Source organism: Pelophylax lessonae, assembly GCF_965119305.1.
Source record: "Pelophylax lessonae genome assembly, chromosome: 12".
NCBI classification, from domain to species: domain Eukaryota; kingdom Metazoa; phylum Chordata; class Amphibia; order Anura; family Ranidae; genus Pelophylax; species Pelophylax lessonae.
The window spans coordinates 180047684-180071325 of NC_138779.1; the positions used below are offsets into that span (position 1 = coordinate 180047684).

The 23642-nt window shown below is 45.3% G+C and overlaps 1 protein-coding gene across 2 annotated transcripts in view; it reads right to left on the reverse strand.

The window, feature by feature from the left end:
• Positions 1-2923: 2923 nt before the first annotated feature.
• Positions 2924-23642, reverse strand: part of SCAF1 (SR-related CTD associated factor 1) — a 72811-nt gene continuing 52092 nt past the window's right edge. For both annotated transcript variants that reach the window (XM_082273220.1, XM_082273221.1), the window contains exons 8-11: positions 19964-20046; positions 13651-13929; positions 11583-11711; positions 2924-3557 (exon numbers count right to left, since the gene is read on the reverse strand). In XM_082273220.1, coding sequence (XP_082129346.1) covers positions 3366-3557; positions 11583-11711; positions 13651-13929; positions 19964-20046 — 683 coding nt within the window. In that variant the 3' untranslated portion in view covers positions 2924-3365. The remainder of the gene's footprint in view (positions 3558-11582; positions 11712-13650; positions 13930-19963; positions 20047-23642) is intronic.

Below are 23642 nucleotides of genomic sequence, written 5' to 3' on the forward strand. Positions count from 1 at the left end.
TAAAATAAATCTAAAGCCAAAACTTTTTTTTTCCATTTTAGATATAGTAGGGGAGGGTTATAATTAATTTTAAATCAATATTATTTCTATTGCGGTTTTCTCCCTAGGGACTTAAAGCTACAGTTGGGCAAAAAGTATTTAGTCAGCCACCAATTGTGCAAGTTCTCCCACTTAAAAAGATGAGAGGCCTGTAATTTTCATCATAGGTACACTTCAACTATGAGAGACAAAAAGAGAAAAAAAATCCAGAAAAATCACATTGTCGGATTTCTAAAGAATTTATTTGCAAATTATGGTGGAAAAATAAGTATTTGGTCAATAACAAAAGTTCATCTCAGTACTTTTGTTATATACCCTTTGTTGGCAATGACAGAGGTCAAACGTTTTCTGTAAAGCCCCGTACACACGAGTCGAAATTCGTCCGGGAATTTTCGTCCGACGACCGATCTGACGATTTTCGGCTTGTTAGTATGGTACTTCCGACAACCGACTCCGACTTTTTGGCCGAAAAAATCCTGGTGTGCAGGCTATATAATTTTTGTCGACCATCAAAACACGTCCGATTTTCGTCTAATTAGTACAGATTTCGATGGGGAAAAATCTTATGAGCAAGACTGGGCATGCTCAGAGATGAAAGAACAAATACAAAGCAATCAAACACATGACATCACTTCTGAAGTAGAATTCTGTCGTACGGGAAAATTTGTGTGCAGTCTAGAGCACATTCCACCCAACAGACACCACTCTGGACAAAAGACGGACGACCGGTCGGCGGAAATTCGTTGCATGTGTACGAGGCTTAAGTCTTTACAAAGTTCACACACTGTTGCTGGTATTTTGGCCCATTCCTCCATGCAGATCTCCTCTTGAGCAGTGATGTTTTGGGGCTGTCGCTGGGCAACACAGACTTTAAACTCCCTCCAAAGGTTTTCTATGGGGTTGAGATCTGGAGACTGGCTAGGCCATTCCAGGACCTTGAAATGCTTCTTACGAAGCCACTCCTTTGTTGCCCGGGCGGTGTGTTTGGGATCATTGTCATGCTGAAAAGACCGAGCCAAACTTCATCTTCAATGCCCTTGCTGATGGAAGGTTTTCACTCAATCTCAGGATACATTGCCCAATTCATTCTTTCCTTTGCAGGGATCAGTCTTCCTGGTCCCTTTGCAGAAAAACAGCATGATGTTTCCACCCCCATGCTTCACAGTAGGTATGGTGTTCTTTGGATGCAACTCAGCATGCTTTCTCCTCCAAACACGAGTTGAGTTTTTACCAAAAAGTTCTAACTTTGGTTTCATCTGACCATATGACATTCTCCCAATCCTCTTCTTGATCATCCAAATGCGCTCTTAACTTCAGACAGGCCCGGACATGTACTGGCTTAACCAGGGGGGACACATCTGGCACTGCAGGATTTGAGTCCCTAGCGGCGTAGTGTGTTACTGATAGTAGCCTTTATTACTTTCGTCCCAGCTCTCTGCAGGTCATTCACTAGGTCCCCGTTTGGTTCTGGGATTTTTGCTCACCGTTCTTGTGATCATTTTGACCCCATGGGGTGAGATCTTGCATGGAGCCCTAGATCGTGGGAGATTATCAGTGGTCTTGTATGCCTTCCATTTTCTAATAATTGCTCCCACAGTTGATTTCTTCACACCAAGCTGCTTGCCTATAGCAGATTCCGTCTTCCCAGCCTGGTGCAGGTCTACAATTTTGTTTCTGGTTTCCTTCGACAGCTCTTTGGTCTTGGCCATAGTGGAGTTTGGAGTGTGACTGTTTGAGGTTGTGGACAGGTGTCTTTTATACTGATAAGTTCAAACAGGTGCCATGAGTGGAGGACAGGGGAGCCTCTTAAAGAAGAAGTTACAGGTCTGTGAGAGCCAGAAATCTTGCTTGTTTGTAGGTGACCAAATACTTATTTTACCGAGGAATTTACCAATTAATTCATTAGAAATCCTACAATGTGATTTCCTGGATTCTTTCCCGCCATTCTGTCTCATAGTTGAAGTGTACCTATGATGAAAATTACAGGCCTCTCTCTCATCTTTTTAAGTGGGAGAACTTGCACAATTTGTGGCTGACTAAATATTTTTTTGCCCAACTGTATTTGTCTGCTGTTGAGGCAGATGATGAGGCAGCCATGTTGGGTATGCTCAGCAGAGTTCTATACTAGGGCCAATTTAGACAGGAGCCAATTAAACCTAATAGCATGTTTTTTGGAGTGTGGGAAACCCATGCAAGCACCAAGGAAACCCACGCAAGCACCAAGGAAACCCACGCAAGCACCAAGGAAACCCACGCAAGCACCAAGGAAACCCACGCAAGCACCAAGGAAACCCACGCAAGCACAGGGAGAACATGTAATCTTCGTGCAGATCGAGCGTTGGCAGGAATCCAAACCAAGGTATGGCAGAAGTGCTAACCACAAAGCCACTGCATTTAGAACTTCCATCTACATCTCATTATGGAGCTTTCACTTCACTTTCTGCCCCGCAAATTATTTGGAAATGGGAGATTATCTTCCCAATATGAGGGAAATTCCCACAGACATTTATTGTCACAGCAACTAATGTCTCCGTTACAAGATTTCTCCTCTCTTCCTGTTTTGGTGGAAACTCAAAAAATTCTGGATTTACCCTCACTTTAATTCCAGGTGACATTGGTGATCAGGAGGAATAGAGAGAGTAAATCTCCCCAACAAGAACAGAGGCAGCAATAAAAACTTGACCGAGGTTCTAACCCTTCACCACCTCACAAAAATCTTAAGTAAAAAAAAAAAATGTTTTGCCTTTAGTTATACTTTTGGATTGTTGTTTTTTTTTTTTTTTTTTAAACAGAGACCAAAAAAATCCTCTACAATCAGACCCACCAGGAGGACAACGCACTAGACACAACGTCCTCAACAAAAAGGCCAAACAGGGAGAAAGGCTTACAGGATGGCAATTTAATACAGCTAACAGTAGGAGGTTACAACAACAACCTGCTAGGTGCTGATACGGTGGAGGGGTGTCCTTTCATGCAAAATAAAATATAATAATGGAAGGAAAACCGTGTAAGAGTTAAAACCTGGTACAGAAAGAGTAAAGCTGCAAATCTGTGAAGCAAACGTAGTATTTACAAGAGACGACTATTTAAAACGAGTCAGCAGGGAACCCGAGCGCACCGTGTGGCCCTGCCAAGCCAGTCCCAACTCTGGCAATATGAGCAGGGGGAGGAACTGTTTTTAGGAGTCACATATATTTCTAAAGATCGGCATCTCTAAAGATTGACAGATAGTTGCATAAAAGCGTCCCTTGTCCCTCTTAGCCACTAGCAATAAAAGTTTTTACAGAAATTGACGAGTTATGTCAAGGTGCGCGGTCCCCTTGGGCTCATATTAATGGTAAAGGAGGCATTGCCTTTTCAATGGCCCCTGGTTCTTTTGCGCCACGGTAACCGCTGCTGCTTTCGTCATCTTCCATTTTCTTCCCGTGTTTCCGGAAATACTTGTAACGCTGGACGTAGGCTTTCACCAGATTGTTCACTTTTACTGGATTGATTTCTCCACTCTTGCTGTGGCAAATCTAAGGTGGAAGAATGCATAACAATCAAATTATAACCCTTTAAAGTGGTTGTTAACTCACTTTAACTACTTCATATAATCCCCTCCCTGCCAGTCTGCTCATGTACATGCCAACCCCTCCCCTAGCTCAAATAACTTTTATTATCCTCTATATTCCTCTCTGTGTCCTAATGATAAGTGCTCCTGTCTCTGTGTTTGATATAAAAAAAACTCCTTCTTTAACGTATTTCAGAGCGATTCCTGGCGATCACTTGACCGGCTGGCTCTCTCCTCTTCCTGTCTGACAGATGCAGCGGGAGGGGGTCGAGATTCTCCTGCCGACGTCAGACAGGATGAGAGGAGAGTGGGCTGGCCGGTCACGTGATCGCCTGGAAGTGCTCTGAAATACAGTAAAGAAGGCATTTTTTTTTTTTAAAACACAGAGACAGGAGCACTTGTCATTCGGACACAGAGAGGATTATAGAGGATAATAAAAGTTATTTTAGCAGCAGGAGGGGAGGGGCGGGCATGGACACGAGCAGACATGCAGGGAGGGGAAGGGGAGAGGAAGACAGGAGGACAAAGCAGGGCTGCAGATGACAGAGGAACGCAGACTGACCAAGGTGTCAGGGATCAGCAGCCATGATACCCCATAGTCAGTTCACAGGGGGAAGGGTATAGCCAGGCAGTATCAGCCAGGTATTTCAGGTGATATGGGGGGGGCCAAATTACACAGCACAAGCACTGTGCTGTATAACAAGCTTTAAAGGAGCAGGAGCTGTTTTTTTTTGGGGGGGGGGGTTAAACGTGTTTAATTATGAAACCATACTAGGGCACATGAACACAAGTGTCTGAAACAACTGGATTCCAACACATAAATCCCAACACACACGTTCCTGTAGAAATGGATGTGCATATAAGTGGGTGTTGAAATGACCAACGGCTAGAACTGTGTCTAGTCCGAGCAAGAAAATATGTCACCAGCACACCAAGGATCTCCAGAACGAGTCCAAGGCTTTACTTAGCGATCTCATCGTTACAGCAGATCGCAAAGTTTTGGAACCACGCAGGACCCCTTCATCCGGCATGTGACAAAGTGTGATACAGAATAGAAACCATCCACCAATCAGTAAACAAGAATCAACCAGAGTGCAGGGCTGAGGTTGATACTTGCTCACAGATTGGTGGATGGCTCTTTAAATATTTTCTGTTCTGTATCACACTTTGTCACATGCATGGTAAAGGGGTCCTGCATGGCTCCAAAACGTTGCTTTCTGCTGTAAAGATGTGATTACCGAATAAAGCTTTGGACTCGTTCTGGAGATCCTTGGTGTGCTGGTGACATTCTCTTGCTGAAACAAATGTATAGACCAAAGTAACAGTTTATTTCATATCTCTATCACAGGTTAGAAAACAAATGCAAATCTGATGGGGAGCTGTGAGTATTAACGGCTCATTCACACAGGTATACGCTTAACTGTGGACAGATTTGTAATTTAAATGCATCTGAAAGCAGCAGTTTTGCAAACACGTAGACCTGCATACATGGACCCTATTGGCTGCCACTGCTGCTCACAGAGCAACAAAGTGAGCATGTGCCTTTCGGCACCTAGTGCCATCGCTTCCACGGGTGAACTTGCGCGTGTGGATGTACCACTCATTCTCTTTTTATCATTTTCTTTTGTTATTGTTCTGCAATTGAGAACAGCCTTAACAAAAATAATTTAAAAAATAAAATGTAGCCAACGCTGACTTTGATGAAAGATTGATGTTTACATATCCCTCAGAATATATCATCCATACAGCATTGGTGCATGCACCATAAATAATATAATAATAATAATAATCTTTTAAATCTTGCAAATCCTACCTTATTACATGCGGTGCTTCTGTGCCCACTCAGAGCTGTAGATCTCTCGGGCCCCAATGCTAAGGTTGAATCTCTATTTCCTCCTCATCCTGGCCATTCACAACACAAATAGACCCTGGCTCTGTTTTGTGAGTGGCCAGGAAGAGAGGGTGATGGCAATAAGACCATAGTGCTGAGGTCTACGAGACCTGAAGCACTAACGTCTCAGTGGGCACAGAAATATAGCTGTACTTTCATTTTTAACCACTTATGGACCGCCCACCACAGTTTTACATCGGTAATTTGACGTTAAATACCGGGGTTATGACAGCATATAGCTGCTATAACCCCAGTATTTTTTTTTTCTGTAAATGGCGGGCAGTCCGCTTTAACATGGTCCCAGCGGTGGATTCGCTGCAAGATCACATTTATGGGCACGCCCACATATGGAAATGGTTCAAACCAGTGTTAATTTCATCGACTAAAACGTTTTCGTCGACTAAATTAACACAATTTTAGTTGACTAAAATACGACAAACTAAAACAATTCAGATGACTAAAATACGACTAAAACTAAAATGGCATTTTAGTCTTAAGACTAAAATACGACTAAAACTAAAATCACATTTTATTCAAAAGACTATAACTAAAACTAAATCGAAATTTGCTGCCAAAATTAACACTGGTGCATGCTCAAAGCTTAATACCATTAATAATAACCTATTCGATTTTTCACTTCAGGACCAGCAGTAGTATATAATGAGTTTGGAAATTGTAGAGAAATGCTTAAATAATGCATTACAAATTACAATTGAACTACACCCATTTGATTATAGATGACTAAAATGTACTGGCGTTTTAGTCGACTAAAATGTACTGGCGTTTTAGTCGACTAAAATGTACTGGCGTTTTAGTCGACTAAAATGTACTGGCGTTTTAGTCGACTAAAATGTACTGGCGTTTTAGTCGACTAAAATGTACTGGCGTTTTAGTCGACTAAAATGTACTGGCGTTTTAGTCGACTAAAATGTACTGGCGTTTTAGTCGACTAAAATGTACTGGCGTTTTAGTCGACTAAAATGTACTGGCGTTTTAGTCGACTAAAATGTACTGGCGTTTTAGTCGACTAAAATGTACTGGCGTTTTAGTCGACTAAATACGACTAAAACACTTGCAGAAGACTAAAATGGGACTAAAAATGCCATTTTAGTCCTAAGACTAAGACCAAAACTAAATTGAAATTTGCTGCCAAAATTAACACACGTGAGCTATCGCCACGATTGGTAGAGCGAGAGCAATAATTTGAGCCCTAGACCTCCTTTGACTCTAAACTGGTAACCCGTAGAAAATTTGAAAGAGTTGCCTATGGAGATTTTTAAGTACCATAGTTTGTCGCTATTCCACGAGCGTGCGCAGTTTTGAAGCATCACGTTTGGTATCAATATACTCGTCGTAACATTCACTTTCACATTCTAGAAAAAAATTGGGCTAATTGTTTTATTTTTTAATTCAAAATTCAGGGCATTTTTTTCCAAAAAAACTTATTGTCTTACTGTAAATTCCTTTTCTCTGAGGGACAAAGCTCCATGTCTTCTAGACCCTTGGGCTTATGCTGCTCTCTCTTCAGGAGTAGGACTTGGTGGAAAACAATTTTGGCTATGCCACCCAGGGGGGTGCAGAGTCCGTCAGTGAACCTCAGAGAAAAGGATTTTACGGTAAGACAAAAATCCAGTTTTCCCTTTCGTTCACTGACGAACACAGCTCCCTGTCTTCTAGACCCTTGGGATGTCCCAAAGCAGTATCAACATGGAGGGGTGGGGAAAACACAGAAATACATATAATTCCCAACAAGGCTAAACATAGCCAACCAGGTAAAACAGGAGCTCAACCAGGAACAACTGGAGCTCACCACCAGGAAAAAAAAATACACCCTCAATAGGTGGGAGCCTCTGCAACCACAGCCTGCAAAACTTTGCGGCCAAAAGCAGCATCCAAAGATACAAGCACATCCAGGATGGAAGATTGGTCCCCGAGACAGAAAATCTTCCCTGAGAGGAAGTTTCCAAGGGACGTCTGCTACCAGCCCTGCGTACCAAGACCATGGAGGCCAGTCAGAATTACTGGAATCCCTTCTATCTCGATTCTGCGTAGCAATCTTGACAGAAGTTGTATTGGAGGAAAGGCGTAAAATCAGACGATACTAACCCCAAGGGGCCACCAGGGCATCTGCGGCGTTGGCCAGGGATCCCAAGACCTTGACACGAACTTCTGCATTTTCCTGTTGAGACGGGAGGCCAACAGGTCCACATCAGGAGTCTCCCACCAGAGACCCAGTTGTTGAAACACCTCCAGATTAAGGGACCATTCTCCCTGATCCAACATCTAGTGACAGATAATCTGCTTGCCAATTCACTGCCCCCGGAATGTGCACAGCAGAGAGGGCCAGAACATATAGTTCTGCCCACTTCAGAATGCCAGCTACCTCCTGTGCCACCAGGGCACTCCCCGTTCCCCCTTGATTGACATATGCCACCGCCATAGCATCTTCAGACTGTATCCTCACCAGGCATCTTTACAGACGATCCATCCACTGAGACAAAGTCTGATCGCCAAAATCTCTAGGATGTTGAGCGGCAGACTGACCGCCTCTCGAGTCCAAACACCTTCAGCCAAGTATATTCCCAAGGCACCTCCCCACCCGGACAGAATGGCATCCTTCAAAATTACTGTCCAATACAGGGGAAGAAAGGACTTTCCCAGGCGAAACGCTGGGGAGCGGAGCCCCCATATCAGAGATCCCCTCATACCCAACTCAACAGGATCAGAACAGCCAGCGACTGCGGATCCTTGTTCCATTTGGCAAGAATCTTTTTTTGCAGAGGTCTGGTATGAAACTGAGCAAAACGGACCAGCCTTGAAAGTGGAGACCATCAGACCCAGCATTTGCATGCAAGTCCTGAGCAATGACCGATGGTTGGACAACAGGAGCCGAATCGCAACCTGCAACTTCAGAAGTTTCGCCTGAGCAAGACAAACCCAGGCTGACCCAAGTGTCAGACCCAAGTAGTCCAGGTTGGTGGATGGAGTCAAAGTTGATTTTTGAAAATTCAGTGTCCTTCCGAACTCCTGAAGAATTCGCACAACTTCTCGACTCGACTTCTAGACTCTGCAAGCAGAAGCAGGTCCTCCAGGTAACCCAGTACCGCAATCCCCTTCTGCCGTGGCAAGGCCAGCACTGGGGTCAAAACCTGAGGAGCGGAGGCGAGACCAAAAGGTAACGCACAACCACACACAATGACTCCTTGTGCTAACAGGTCCTGCCCTCTGCCATAGAGGCCCTGTAGCCAATCGGGAGACAGGCGCAAGTTAGAAGAAAAGAACCTTGCCAGAGGCAAGGACCAAAACTCGATCTTGTAACAGTACCAAATCCAACTCGTGGACCCAATTGTCCTGAATGAGCAAGGTCCCCAGGTCCATAAAAAGGTAAAGATGTATCCCCACCCCCAGATGCGGGTGAGGGCGCCCCTTCAGGCTGGGGAAGGCTTGTCTGCGGAACCTGTAGTGCCTGCTTTCGACCTACCAATCCAGGGTCTCTTGGAGCCTCCCGTGAAGTTACGGGAGAATCGTGAACCCTTTTCCTGTGATCCAAACTGATAAAAGGGCCGCTTGTGAGCCGAGAAAAAAAGGACCATATTTACGACGAGGTTCCTTGCCCCTAGCAACCTGCGGAAGTAATGTACTCTTACCTCCCGTAATGCCCTTAATGATCTCTTCTGTAGAGGCACCGAACGGTCACCTACAAAAGGCAGATCAGTCGGCACCTTTTTAGAAGCCTGGGTCGCCTTACCAGTACTTTAACCAAATCATGCGGCGAAGAATCACCGCTGTCACAGATACCCTGCCGGCCAAGGGGGCCGCATCACAAATGTACTGTAGCCCTTTGATCAACTAACCCGCCAGCTCAGGACGGTGTTGACCCCTTTCCAGATCCTGGCGTAAAATCTTTTCCCATTCCATTCAAGTCTGGGATACTAAGGTGAGAGCAAACACCGCCCTCAACATTGAACCACCCACAGTGAAAAGGTAACGGACTATAGCCTCAGCTCTCTTGTCCACAGGATCCTTAAAAGGATGGAGAATCCTCCACCGGCAAAAGTGTGACCTTATTCAGCATGGAAACCTGAGATTTTACTGATGATGGACCCATTCGTTTCTTCAGGAGAGACTCCTCGAAGGGATATCTCTAAGCGAAACGCTTAGGTATTCCAACCATGCGTTTCGGGGAACACCACTGACTAGTGACAATCTCGTCAAATTAGGCAGGAAAAGAGAACACCTTTGTCACCTTGGAAGATTTGCGGGTGAAAAACTGCACCGGCGTCTGGATTCGTCCTCACTGTTAGAGCACTCAGGGTGCGTGGACGCAGACCCAGTGGGCTGACTCACGTCTGTGGCGGCCAAATTCACCTCAGACTCTGAGGAGGCAGATACAGGTGAAGGCGGGGGACGCTTTTTAGTAGGCCGCCTTTGCAGGACCATATCAACCTTTGATATAAGTGCTTGCAGGGCCGCCGTGATGGCTGCCAGGGCAGATTGAGACCCAGAGGGTTCACGGCTTCAACCGCTCCAGAGGCTCTATGGTTAATCAGAGCTGTGCTGTGCACAAAAAGTAAGTTTAAAAAAAAGAACCTCCCCCACTGCACACCACTTGGACCACAGGCCAGACTAGGAAGACCATAAAGTTCTAGGATATCCAGTGCATTCCCAGTCTGGCTGTTTGTAGTTCAGGAACAGGTTGATTGTAGTTCACACAGGAACAAAAATAATAAAGAAAAATAAAAATGTAATTTAAAAAAGGAAAACATGCCAGGACTGCAGATCCCAGCAGAAAGCCAGGTCCTTACTCCTGACTAGGGAGAAAAAACTGGAAGTCCTATAGCAGGAAGTGATGGTATACCCCCTGGGACTGCCTCAGGGGCGTAACAAAACTTGTTTCTGCCTAGTCCTACTCCTGAAGAGAGAGCAGCATAAGCCCAAGGGTCTAGAAGACCTTGAGCTGTTGCCGTCAGTGAATGAAAGAGAAAAATTGCGTTTGTAAGACCGCCGTGCAAATATGGTGTGACAAAGTATTGCAACAATCTCAATTTTATTCTCTATAGTCTCTGCTAAAAAAATATATATAATGTTTGGGGGTTCTAAGTAATTTTCTAGCAAAAAATACTGATTTTAACTTAAACAAGAGTAAGAAAAAGGCCGGGTCCTTGAAGCGGTAGTATACTCCGCTTTTTAACTTTTACCTACAGGTAAGCCTATAATAAGGCTTACCTGTAGGTAAAATTAATATCTCCTAAACCTGCACGGTTTAGGAGATATTCGCCCTGCATGCAGCCGCTGACACCAGCGGCGCATGCGCACTGAAGGTCCAGCGGACCTTCAGAGCTGCTTGCCGGAAAGTGAACTCCTGCGCACATGCGCGGGAGTGATGTCATTGCGGCTCTGGCCATCCACAGCGCCGGAGCCGCCGAACCCAGAAGAGACGCAGAGGGAAGATGTCAGCTGCCTGTGCGGTGTCTGGGTGACCGTGTTGGGGCTTTATTCGAAAGTGTTTCATAATGAGCTAGTATGCAGTGCATACTAGCTCATTATGCCTTTGTCATGCAGGGTTTTTTTTTTTGTTTTTTGTTTTTTTTGAGGATACAACCGTTTTAGGTGGTTAATGCAGCAAGAAGAGTTATTTTATTTAACCTCCCTGGCGTAATGGTTATTTCAGATTTTAGGTGCGGAATGCGGTACCATTATTTCACTCGGAAATCTGTTCTGTACATTTTAAACCTCACCTTCCCCTGCGATCCCCCGCCGAGAGCGGGGAGAGAGTGCAAGGACGCCGTGGAGGATGGTGGGGGGATCGCAGGGAAGGTGAGTAACATTGTGGGGTAATCCCGAGTGTGGCTCGGGGTTACCGCTTTTGGTACCGAAAATTAATCCGGAGCCACACTCGGGAATACCGCCAGGGAGGTTTAAAGAATCCTGTTGTAGGTGTTATATCATAGAGGTTTGTCTTTAACACTAGTAAATTCATTATGCTTATATTCGGAATCAATTTCATATTTATCCATGAATGACAAACCCCTTTTATACAAGCAAATTGATGAAAACGAGAATGCATGTACATGTAACACTGCACAGTCAGTCTCTCACCTTATGTACAGCTTTCCTAAGGATATCTTTATAATCTTCCTTTGTGATCTCTTTTCTTTGATAATAGGGTTTAATGGCCAGTTTTACCTCCTCTACTGCTCTCTCCTGTGTATGTAGCTTCTTCAGATACTGGTAGAGAATAAAACGATACAAGTTAGACAAATCTTTACGATAAGCTTTCCAAAAAGGGTGGCTTCACACTGTCCTGCTGCACTTTTGCTAAAGAGCAGCTAATCTGTGTTTTTTCTAAGGGCTAGCTGCGCTTTACTATATATATATATATATATATATATATATATATATATATATATATATATATATATATATATATATATATATATATATATATATATATATATGAGGTTCTGGTGTGGGCCAGAGCGCGCCAGAACTCCTGCATCTTGGTGCGCTTTCTGAAACCGTGGGTCCTCAAAGAAGTCTATGGGAATGGGCACTTAACCTGCAGGTTAGCTGCGCTTTGCGCAAAGTGCAGCGGGACCGCACCGGGTCAGTGTGAAGCCGCCCTGACAAGAAAAACGGGGGGCGAAACCTGCCAGGACCTGGAAAAACAAACCACATTTAGGATGTAAAGAATAGCCAACGACCACCATGAAAACACAAATGAAAAAAAAAGTCTCTAGGGGAACTGCAATAAGGACTCTGACCATCTGAACCAGACTGCATTTTACTGCCCTGAATGGGGCTTGCACCTTACATACACCTTGCTACCATGAGCTTGACACATTATTGCACCTACAACAGTATGGAAGTGTGCCTATGCGTTGTAGCTCTTATGGCACTTTTCCACTGCAAGTACCGGCTCGGCTCTACTCGGCCCTGCTTGGCCCGGTTTGCTTTTCCACTGCTGGTACCGCATGGTACGGTGTTGGAACGGTTCGGTACGGTATGGTTTGCTTTTCCACTAAAGTAGTACTAAAGTTAAGTGGGTGGGATAACAACGGGGTGGGTGGGATTCTCTGACCAATCAGTGGCTAGTAGTGACTGCATGCAAAGGATTGTGGGATATGGTACCGGGTATGGTACCTCTTGGAACCACAATCGAGGTGGTACTGTTTTTGAGAGCCATACCGTTCGGTTCCATGCAGTGGAAAAGCGCTGCCGTACCGTACCGTTCCTACACCATACCATGCGGTACCAGCAGTGGAAAAGCACAAAAGCGAGTCGAACCGTTCGGTTCCATGCAGTGGAAAAGCGCCATCTGTGATCATCTTGCAATAAACAAAAGCTGAAAAAAAAAAAAAGTATTTTTTGTCACGTTATACAAAGTACAGTAGACCTGTCATCCTTCCAACACTATAAACCAACATCTAAATAAAAAAAGGGAGCCACTGTCCAGTTCTGCAGCTTTATTTTTATATTAAACTACCCCCCAAAACCTGGAGCATTCAATGCAAACACCAACCAGCTACAAAGTGCACACTTTGACCCATTGCCTTCTGCATCTCATTACTAGTCAATGAGGCCACCCAAGAAAAAGGTGGGCCAAAATAGAGTCAGGGGGAGAAGCCAAACCTGATAATTAACAGAAATTCTCATAAAAGCCAGGGGTGCACACTATGGTGTTCACATTCCAGTTTATTAAGGACAGAATGAGTAGAGGTATGCTTTCATTACATACCAGAGCTGCTTGTGTCCCCTGTATGCCTTCCATATCTTGTTTTCCCTGTGAACTGTATTGAAGGGGAGCAATATTTGAAAATCAGAAATGTAAGTAAAGAACTTTCTGTTTTTTGCACCCTACTTGACTATGAAGCTGAATGGTTCTCAAGCACAGGCTCCTCCCAAAATGTTCCTGGGCTGAAGAGGCGACTGCCAACGTCACACATCACAGTGTATGTTGAAAGTGTTTTTCAACATCTAAAAGTGACACTAAACTGTACAAAAGCATAACAAAAATCATAACAAGAATACACAAATTGCACGTTTTTAGAAATATATGAAGCATAACTTTCAACAGAACAGAACAGGGGAAGCTGGAATCCTATTAATGCCCAGAACATAGTTAATTTATCAGTAAGGTCACTACTAGACCAGTAAACATCCATACCTTATCAGTGTCTCCTCTTCCCTCAGAGCTAGTACTGCCTTCCCGTTTTCCCAGCTCTGCAATTGTATTAGTGTTGAAAAATGAGCTGGAGGTGTGACTGGGAATTGCTTGCGAGTTTAGACTTGAGATTCCAGTTGGGGTTGGGGGGCTGGAGTTGCCACTAAGGGGTAGACTAGAATAAGGGAGATAGGAAGGAGCTGAGTGACCAAGAGATGGTATGACAGGCGGAGGAGGAGGCTGGGTAACCAGTGAGGTAGAAGGCTTGCTGTGACTGAGGATCTGTGAGGGAAGAAAAATTTAGCTGGTTATTAACCGGTCATACAATAAAATGTTAAGAGGAACTTTTAGAAAACAATTGATCTTTGCCATCCTGCTAAAGTAAAAAGGAAACTAGTAAACTTTATATATTTTGTAAGGTTTACACTATTACAAACTAATATATATTTTTTGTTATTTGTAAGAAATCTTGATTTTACAAACATTTAAGACTGGATACTTTCAGAAAACTCCTGCTTCTTATAACATATGGGGGGGGGGGGGGCTATCCTATATTACACCATGTCCCAGTACAAAGCTTGGAGCGCCACTCTAAGCAAGAGAAAAGGTGCAATCTCCCTGGTTTTCAGAAATAGGGGGTCAGTGTTAAGCCGACTCATTTAGCAGAGAGTGTAACCAAAGAACGCCGCACTCCCAATCCGACCAGAGTGTAACATCTTCATCTATACTCTGGTTGGGAATACGGTGTTTTGTTTACACCATGATGCAAGTCCTGGGAGTATCCTTGCCATTGTAGGAAGGAGCCGTTTTCTTGTCAAGGTTCATTTATACAGGCCACCACCGCTGACAACCTGTGATTCACACTGGCAGAGGAAAATTGCATTTTTGTCTTACAGTAAAATCCTTTTCTCTGAAGTTCATTGACGGACACAATCTCTGTTCTTTATAACAGTAGGGTTATACTGCCCCCTACAGGTGTAGGACACTAGGCAGAAAAAAAGTTCTGACTACGCCTACGGGCAGTCCCAGGAGGTATACTCCCTCTCTCTGCTATAGAATGTCAGTTTTGTAACAAAGCAGTGTCAGAGAAAACAATACCAACCCAACTCAAAATAAAGGGGCGGGTACTGTGGCCGTCTATGAACTTTAGAGAAAAGGATTTTACGGTAAGACAAAAATCCAATTTTCATTTGCAGACGCAGTCTCTGTCCTTCATAACAGTAGGGACGTCCCAAAGCAGCACCATAAAACAGGAGGTGTGGGAACAGCAGAAAATACCACCCCAAAGCTGAACCACAGCCAACATAGGACTCATCTGAACAACAAGGTGAGAACCTGAAAAAACATTAAACACCCTCAAGGGAGACTAAAATGCCCTTAAACAGCCTGCAAAACTTTGCGGCCAAAGGAGGCATCTGCAGATGGCAGCACATCCACCTTATAAAACTTTGTGAAGGTATGAACAGACGACCAGGCCATGCAAACCTGAACCACAGATGCCGATGGTGAAAGACCCAGGAAGCACTAAGCGCCCGAGTAGAATGCGCCTTAACAGGGAAAGGAGGAACCTGACCCTTAATTGAATAAGCCTACACCACCGTCTGTCTGATCCATTTGGAAATAGTCGCAGCAGAGGCAGGCAGCCCTTTCTTTGGTCCATCCAACAAGACTCCTTAGTCGTCAAGTACACCCTGAATGCCCGAACCACATCCAAAGTATGCAGTGCAAATTCCTTAGGATGTTTAGGCTTAGGACACAAGGAGGGTAGCACAGTGTCCTCATTTAAGTGGAAACTGGAAACCACCTTCAGGAGGAAGGACAGATTCTTTATCCACTTTATCCATGTGAACCACCAGATAGGGAGAACGACAGGACAACGCCACCAGTTCAGACACCCTGTAAACAGAAGTAATAGCCACCAAGAAGGCCACCTTCTGGGATAAGGTAAGCAGGGGAATCTCCCAAATATTTTCAAAGGGAGGTTTCTGGAGAACCGACAGCACCAAATTAAGGTCCCAAGGTGGCAACGGAGGTCACACTGGCGGTGCCAAGTGTCACAACCCCCTGGATAAAGTTACGCACCAGGGAATGGGTAGCTAACGGCCTTTGGAAGAAAATTGCTGAGGCCGAAACCTGACTCTTGATAGTACTCAAGGCCAATTTTTGATCAACTCCTCGTTGATGGTAAGCCAAGATCCGAGCCACCGAGTAAGAGCCAGGAGGAACCCCAAGAGACTCACACCACACAATATACGACTTCCACGTACGATGATAGATCTTTCTAGAAGTCACTTTTCTCGCTTTAAGCAGAGTGGAAATCACTGAAGCAGACTATCCCCTGTCCATCAGCAACTGGCTTTCAACAGCCAAGCCACCAAAGCCAGCAACTGTAAAGCAGAATGGAAGATTGGCCCTTGAGACAGTAGATCCTCCCTGAGAGGAAGTCTTCAAGGAATGTCTGCGACTAGCCTGACCAGGTCGGCGTACTAAGCTCGACGAGGCCAGTCTGGAGCCACAAGGATGACCGGAATCCCTTCCGCCTCAATCCTGCGAAGAAGTTATGGTAGCAACTTGAGAAGGGGAAAGGCATACATCAGCTGGATACTGACCTCACAGAGCCACCAGCGCGTCTGTGTCAGGTGCCAGAGGGTCCCGAGAGCAGGCCACAAACCTCTGCACTTTCTTGTTGATCAGAGATGCCAACAGATCTACTTCTGGAGTATCCCAACGAAAGCACAACTGCTGTAACACAGCCGGAGAGACCATTCCCCTTGAGCCAAGGTCTGCCGACTGATGTAATCCACATGCAAATTTTCCACTCCTGGAATGTGAACGGCGGAGAGAGCTTGAACAAAACGTCTTGCCCACTGAAGGATGCCTGCCACATCCAAGGCCATAAGAACACTTCTAGTGCCCCCTTGGTGATTGATATAAGCCACGGCCGTGGCATTGTCTGATTGAATGCGCACTGGACAGCCCTAAGAGGTACTCCGTCCAGTGTACTAGGCAAAGCCTGATCACTCTCAGGTCTAAAATATTGATCGGTAACCTGGATTATTCCAGGGACCAGACTCCTTGACTGGAAAAGCTTGCTGAGAACACCTCCCCACCCGGACAGGCTGGCATCCGTGGCGACAACTGTTCAATATAAGGGAAGGAAGGATTTTCCGTGTGAGCGTCGGGGACTGAAGCCACCATATCAGGGACCCCCTGGTCACTTGGCTCAGCTGGATCGGTTGTCCAGGGAATTTGGATCTTTGTTTCATTTGAGAAGGATTTCCGTGTGGAATTGAGCGAAAGGAACCGCCTCGAAGGATGACACCATCAGTCCCAGAACCCTCATAAGTCCAAAGGGATGACCATTTGCTGGACAGCAATAGCTGAATCGCAGTCTGGAGTTTTTGAAGTTTGTCCGGAGGAAGAAACACCCTGGCTGAGGACGAGTCCAAAGTCAGACCAAGATAATCCAGTCGCATGGAAGGGACCAGGGACGACTTCTGAAGGTTCAGAATCCACCCGAATGCCTCCAGAGTTCTTGTGGTGACCTCTAAGTTTATCACCAGCGCAGTGGGAGACTCTGCATGGAGAAGCAGATCGTTCAGGTAACCCAGGACCGATATCCCTGCTAGCCTTACAATGCCAGGACCAGAGCCAACACCTTTGTGAAGACCCGAGGAGCAGAGGCGAGACTAAAGGGTAACGCCACAAACTGATAGTAATCCTCTCCCTCGGCAAAACGCAGAAACCGTTGATGTCCTGCACATATTGGGATGTGAAGGTAGGCATCTTTGTTGTCTATGGAGGCCAGGAAATCCCCCTGCTGTAGGGAAGCCACTACTGTTCGAATGGATTCCATCTTGAATTTTTGATCTCGCACTAAGCAATTCAGTGCCTTTAGGTCCAGAATTGGACGCACCTTGCCTTCCTTGGGGACCGTAAACAGGTTTGAGTAAAAGCCCTGAAAACGTTCCGAATACGGAACGGGAACTATTACTCCTTGTTGTAAAAGGTCCTGTACTGCCCCAAAGAGAGCCTTGTAAGCCATCCCGGGGACAGTCGCAAATTGGAAGGGAAGAACCTTACTGGAGGGATGGATCGAAACTCGATTTTGTAACCGGATTGTATGACCTCGTAAACCCGCTTGTCTTGAATCTGGGATAGCCACAGGTCCGGGCACTGGCAAAGACATCCCCCCCACCCCAGATAGGGTGAGGGCGCACCTTCAGGCCCAAGGGGTCTTATCCGCAGGTCTGGAGAAACCCGATTTCTGCTTGCCAGACCAGGGTCGATTGGAGTTCCCCGAGGGGGCCTTGAAGGACTTTGATCCCTTGTCAATTGACCCTGAGGGACGAAAAAACTTTTGAGTGCTGAAAAGGAGGGACCCCATCTACGATGAGGGTCCCTACCCTTGTTAGCCTGTGGGAGAAAGGTACTCTTACCCCCTGTAAGACCTTTGATAATGTCATCAAAGGTAGCCCCAAACAGGCGATCACCTTGAAAAGGTAGATCAGACGTCAAAGAATGCCTTGTCTGATCTGCATACCAGCATTTTAACCAAAGTATACGCTGGATGACCCCTGTCAAAACCGACAGTAGGGCCAATAGGGGAGCCGCATTTAGCGAGGCGTCACAAAGAAATTGCAGCCCCTGAACCAACTGGTCTGTCAGCTTCGCAAAGGCAGGGGGAAGTTATACTCCCTCCAGGTCACGGCGTAGTAACTTAGCCCATTCAGTCAAAAGTTTGTGACACAAGGGCAGTAGTAAACACATGTCTTAGGGAGGAGGGGGGGGGGAGAGAGGGGAACCCAGGGGTCCAACCATCCTAAGGAGGGGCCCGCGAACACCCCAAAAACCCGCCAGGGGAGAGGGGGGAACTATTACTATTACTCACCATACCTGGAACAGGCGGGCACCATCTCCTGACAGAACCCCACTCCACCAAAATGGGGGGCTGTCAGCCAATAGGAACGCTGTAGCTCGGGCCAGAACCTGTCCGGTGGGACTATGTTGCAGCCAACCTAGCGTGGAGGTGGGGTTTGAGCACGCTCGTGGTCGGCTGGGGTGACCACTGGATCTATATATCCAGCCCTTCGCCCAGATCCGGCTTAGCTGCTTGTAGATCTCACAGGAAAAATCCAGAAAAATAGAAAAAAACTTTTTCCAGGACTAGAGATCCCAGCAAGGAACTAGGCCCCTACTCCTGACTAGGCAGAATAAAACTGACATCCTATAGCAGAGAGAGGGAGTATACCCTCCTGGGACTGCCCATATGCATAGTCAGAACTTTTTTTCTGCCTAGTGTCCTACTCCTGTAGGGGGCAGTATAACCCAACTGTTATGAAGAACAGAGACTTTGTCCATCAATGAAAGATAGAGAAAAAAGCCTAATCCACGTTGGTTGCCAACAGCGGCACGACCGTCATTGCTCGCATGTAGCCATTTATAAGTGGTTACATGTGACTAAGGCCTGTGATTGGCCGTGGATACAGTGTGGCCTCAGGCTGACCACTCTGCCCACAGCTATTGGTTCAGTCTTTATGTGCCCTTCGCATAGAGTGCTACTGCTTCCATATGCAGAGTTTAGCCACATCCTAATGCTACAGTCTAGCCACCAGTTTGAGTGAGCCTTTAAAGTGCTGTACACATTGCAATCTGCCAAAACCATGTAATGTGAAAAGCTACCTAAAATGTTATCTGTATCCAATCAGGTAAGCTACTGAACTGTATATTTGTTGGTAGATCTACTTGTGTGGTCAACTTTAGGGTCGGTGAGATATAAAGAGAGGAAACAACGCACCAGCAGCAAGACTAAAGTATTTTGGTGGTCATAGCCGTGAAAGTTGATCCAGAGACAAGTATAATTTTGTGTGTTCTAAAACAAACCAACACTGACGGGACCGGACGGTACCTGCTTTTGACAGGTACCCGTCTCCACTTCGTACAGACCTCGCTGCGGCAAGGTCCATCAGAAGTTCTGCCCTCCTTCCACTGGGCCATTCAGAAAGTGCAGCGAGCTTCGTGCATGCATAATAGGGAACCGGCTGAGAAGCCACAAGGCTTTCCTGCCGGTTTCTCTTACCACGAATGGCGGCGGCAGCAGCACCTGAGAGCCAATGGAAACATTGAGTGGGGTGCCGACATCGCTGGATTCCAGGACAGGTAAGTGTCCTAATATTAAAAGTCAGCAGCTACAGTATGTGTAACTGCTGTCTTAATTTTTAGAGGGGGGCGGAACTCCGCTTTAAGTTTCCCCTCACAAAGATTATTATGGTAATTCTGGAACAATGAGAAATGAGACTATTGATTGAGTAAACACCTGATTGGTGGCTTGGATTAGCTCCTGTGCCTTGGCGCGGCTTGCCATGTTCGCCTCCTCCATCTTGAACAGGAGTGCAGTCACTGTAATCATACAAACAAAATGTGTTAATCGAGATAGGGGGAGGAAAAAAAAACCAATGGATCAAATCTGTACTACAGCTGGTCAGCAGAGATCCTCCACTGAGCCCCATTTACATTTCAACTATTACCACAATAAAACACTGGTTATATGCCATGAGTAAACATACTGGGGGCCCAAAAAACAGATTCATACTAAGCACTCCATTGTACTGCGTTATGGGATGTTTTAAGGCAAAAAAATAATGTGTGGTTGGTTTGGGCAGTCCCAAAAATGGTTCCATACATTTACTCTAAAAAGCATTGGGGTGCCATTCACAATGCATGGCACTGGAACAAAATCACACATGGAGGAGGTGCACGACAAAGTGTGAATGGGCCCACTTTTGTCCACTTCTCCACCGCATGACTTCCAGTGAACAGGATATAGAAAAAAAAATTATGCTGCGCACACACTATTAGCACTTTGCATATTTACAGCATTAAAGGGTAATTCCACTTTTTGAAGCATGTTACACTCATATTTAGGGTGTAACATGTAACAAAGTTCAAGCCCCCAAACCGATCCCCCCATTGCACAGACGCATTATCCATTCACAGAGATCTGTGAATGAATAAACTACCATGGCAGATGTACTTGTAGTGATCAATGGAACACAAGTGTGGGGACTACCACAGTCCGACACTTCCTCCAGCTCTCTAACTGAAAGTTAGTACCCAAGTATGGACAAGGAGCTACAGAAGGATTCTGCAGGAGCCTGTGCGTTGCATTTGCAATCCATAGGTTGTAAGCACTCATCCATTGATCATATTTACAATGCTTTGCAACATTTGCAAAAACTAAAATGCACATTTTTTTTTCTCTGCAAACGTGACTGCATTTATTTAATTTTTGCAAAAGGTGGACTTGAAAAGCCTTTAAAGCTGAAATCCAGGCAAAAAGCTTAAAAACCCAGATGAAATGCATACATTAGAGCTGTAATAATGCTACCAAAAGATTGGTATTTCTGTGCATCCAGTCCTAAGTAAAGCCCTGTCAAGCAGCTGAGGGACTTGGTCTTTCTGTGCTGCAGTTTTTCCTTCACTTACAGGTATTGTATTCCCACAATATGACTAAGCAGTCAAAGGATAGGCCTCATGTACACAGAGCATTTTTAATGCTGTCCTTAGGGGCATCTGGAGTTTTTTTTTTCTGTCTCTAAAAGCCCCTGCATGTTAGTCTAGGTGTCCATACGCACATAGGCTTTTGGTGGAGTGAAGAGGCAGGGAAAAAATAAAAAAAACACCTCACTGCCAGTGCCAGCGCATCCAGGAGCAGCAGTGTTTTAGCGGAAAAAAAAAAAAAAAAAAACACTTGACGCATGTAAAACGTGTTTGAGCATTAATTTTAAAGACCATAATAAATTATTTTTGCCAATAAATTGAATTAGCATCCAAGCGCTTACAACATGTTTCACGCATTTACAAGCGTCAAGTGTTTTTCTGCCACAACGCCACTGCCAGGAGGAAAGGGGTCAAGGAGAGATGGTCAAAGTGTCCAGTGTGCAAGAGTTCTCTCTCCCTTTCAGCATGCCAATTGCTCTCCTGCCTCTTCTAACAAGATCCTTATGATAACCCTCCCTCCCCCACTCCGAGCTGCATAGGCTGTACAAGACTGCAAGAAGGGGACACCATGTCAAATTTAGGTAGTTACACTGCTTGCTTTCAAAAAAAGGGTCCTCGTTAACCAGCCATGCTCAATTGCCATCAACCATCGAGTGATTGACTACAGTACAATAATTTAAGGGTCAGTTCATTCAAAGTTAATATCTCAGGTCCTGGTAGATAGCAAATACAGTGCCTTGAAAAACTATTCAAGAAAAGATTGTTTGCTGTCAGTAGACCACATGCCAAAAACTCAAAAAATTGTATGGTTTGTCCCTCTTGGGTGGGATTTTTCAGGGCATCAAGAACAAATCATTTAGCATTTTACAAATTTTATTACACAAATTACAATACACACAATCATTAAAAACAATGGGGTATAAAGCTTAATATTTTTAGGCTTAATAATACCGCATTAATGATAGTGTATTTTGTAATTTGTGTAATAAAATTTGTAAAATGTTAAAAGATTTGTTCTTGATGCCCTGAAAAATCCCACCCAAGGGGGACAAACCATACAATTTTTTGAAAAAGTATTCATACTAGGACTGCACGATATTGGAAAAAAAGTACATTGCGATATTTTTTTTTCAACGATATATATTGCGATATTGAGAGACCCGTCAATCCAGGCTGACTGAATATATACTGCACTGGGAGTCCGGGACAGCCAGGGTTAATGTTACTGTAGGGATGCTGGGAATGGATGGAAATCATTAAGTATTGCAGCAGGGCATGCAGGCAGCAGCACAGCCTTCTTCTGATTGTAATTGCAGATACAGGGCAGGCCAGGGTTAATAATGGTATTGTAGGGAGGGATTGACACTCAGTGCCGGTTCACACTGATGCGGCTGCGGCGATCGCATGTAATGTCGGAGCGCACTGCTCCTTCATTACACGCGATCGGATGTGCGGTGCGAGTTTAGCCATACACTTTGTATGGCTAAATTCGCACCGCACCAAGGACGCACAGGACCCTTTTTTGCAGCCACATGAGGATCGGATCGCACAGCGGTTCACACTAGTGCGATCCGATCCTGTGCGAACTGCAAGATCGCACTGCGATATGCGATCAAACTAGGGGTGTCGTTAAGATTACATTGACACCCCCAGCGTATCGCATATGGCAGTGTGAACTGCCAGGGGTGCGTTTGCGATGCAGGAACAGGCTGCGAATTCGCAGCCTTCCCGCATCGCATAAGTGTGAACCGGCACTCAGTGACAGTCTGTGTGGATTATTCACAGTCTCGGGACTCACAGTGGTGGTAGGAGCCGGTAGAAGAACACAGCCTGACAGTGACTCGACATCTGCGCAGCCCAAACATTCAGACTGCCACCCTGCAGCTAGTTTTCTTGACCAATCACGCCGTGAGTAGCGGCACAGGGAACCAATCAGGTGTGCAGGCACGCGTGATTGGTTAGCTGCTCACCGCTGAACGTGTGGGATGGATGTGTCGGGCTGCTACAACAATCACTGTAAGCCGCCCCCCCCCCCCCCCCAGTCCCAACTTTTCCCTGCCTCCCTGCCTAATGCCTATGTGCTTTAACATCGTATCTTTGGCGATGTGAATATCGCCCATGTCCGCAGAACGATAGTCGATATCACATCTACTATCGTTCAGCCCTAATTCATACTCCTTGAAATTTTACATTTTGTCAAGTTACAACCAAAAACGTATATGTATTTTATGTGATTGACCAAAACAAAGTGGCACATAATTGTGAAGTGGAAGGAAAATGATAAATATGATACCCCAAACTAAAATCTAGTGGAACCAATTGCCTTCAGAGGTCACCTAATTAGTAAACAGAGTCCACCTGTGTAAGTTACATAGTACATAGTTACATAGTAGGCGAGGTTGAATAAAGACAATAGTCCATCCAGTTCAACCTGTGTAGGTGTGTGTGGCTGTAATCATCTCGCATACCCCTGAATGTTCTGATCCTTGAGATGT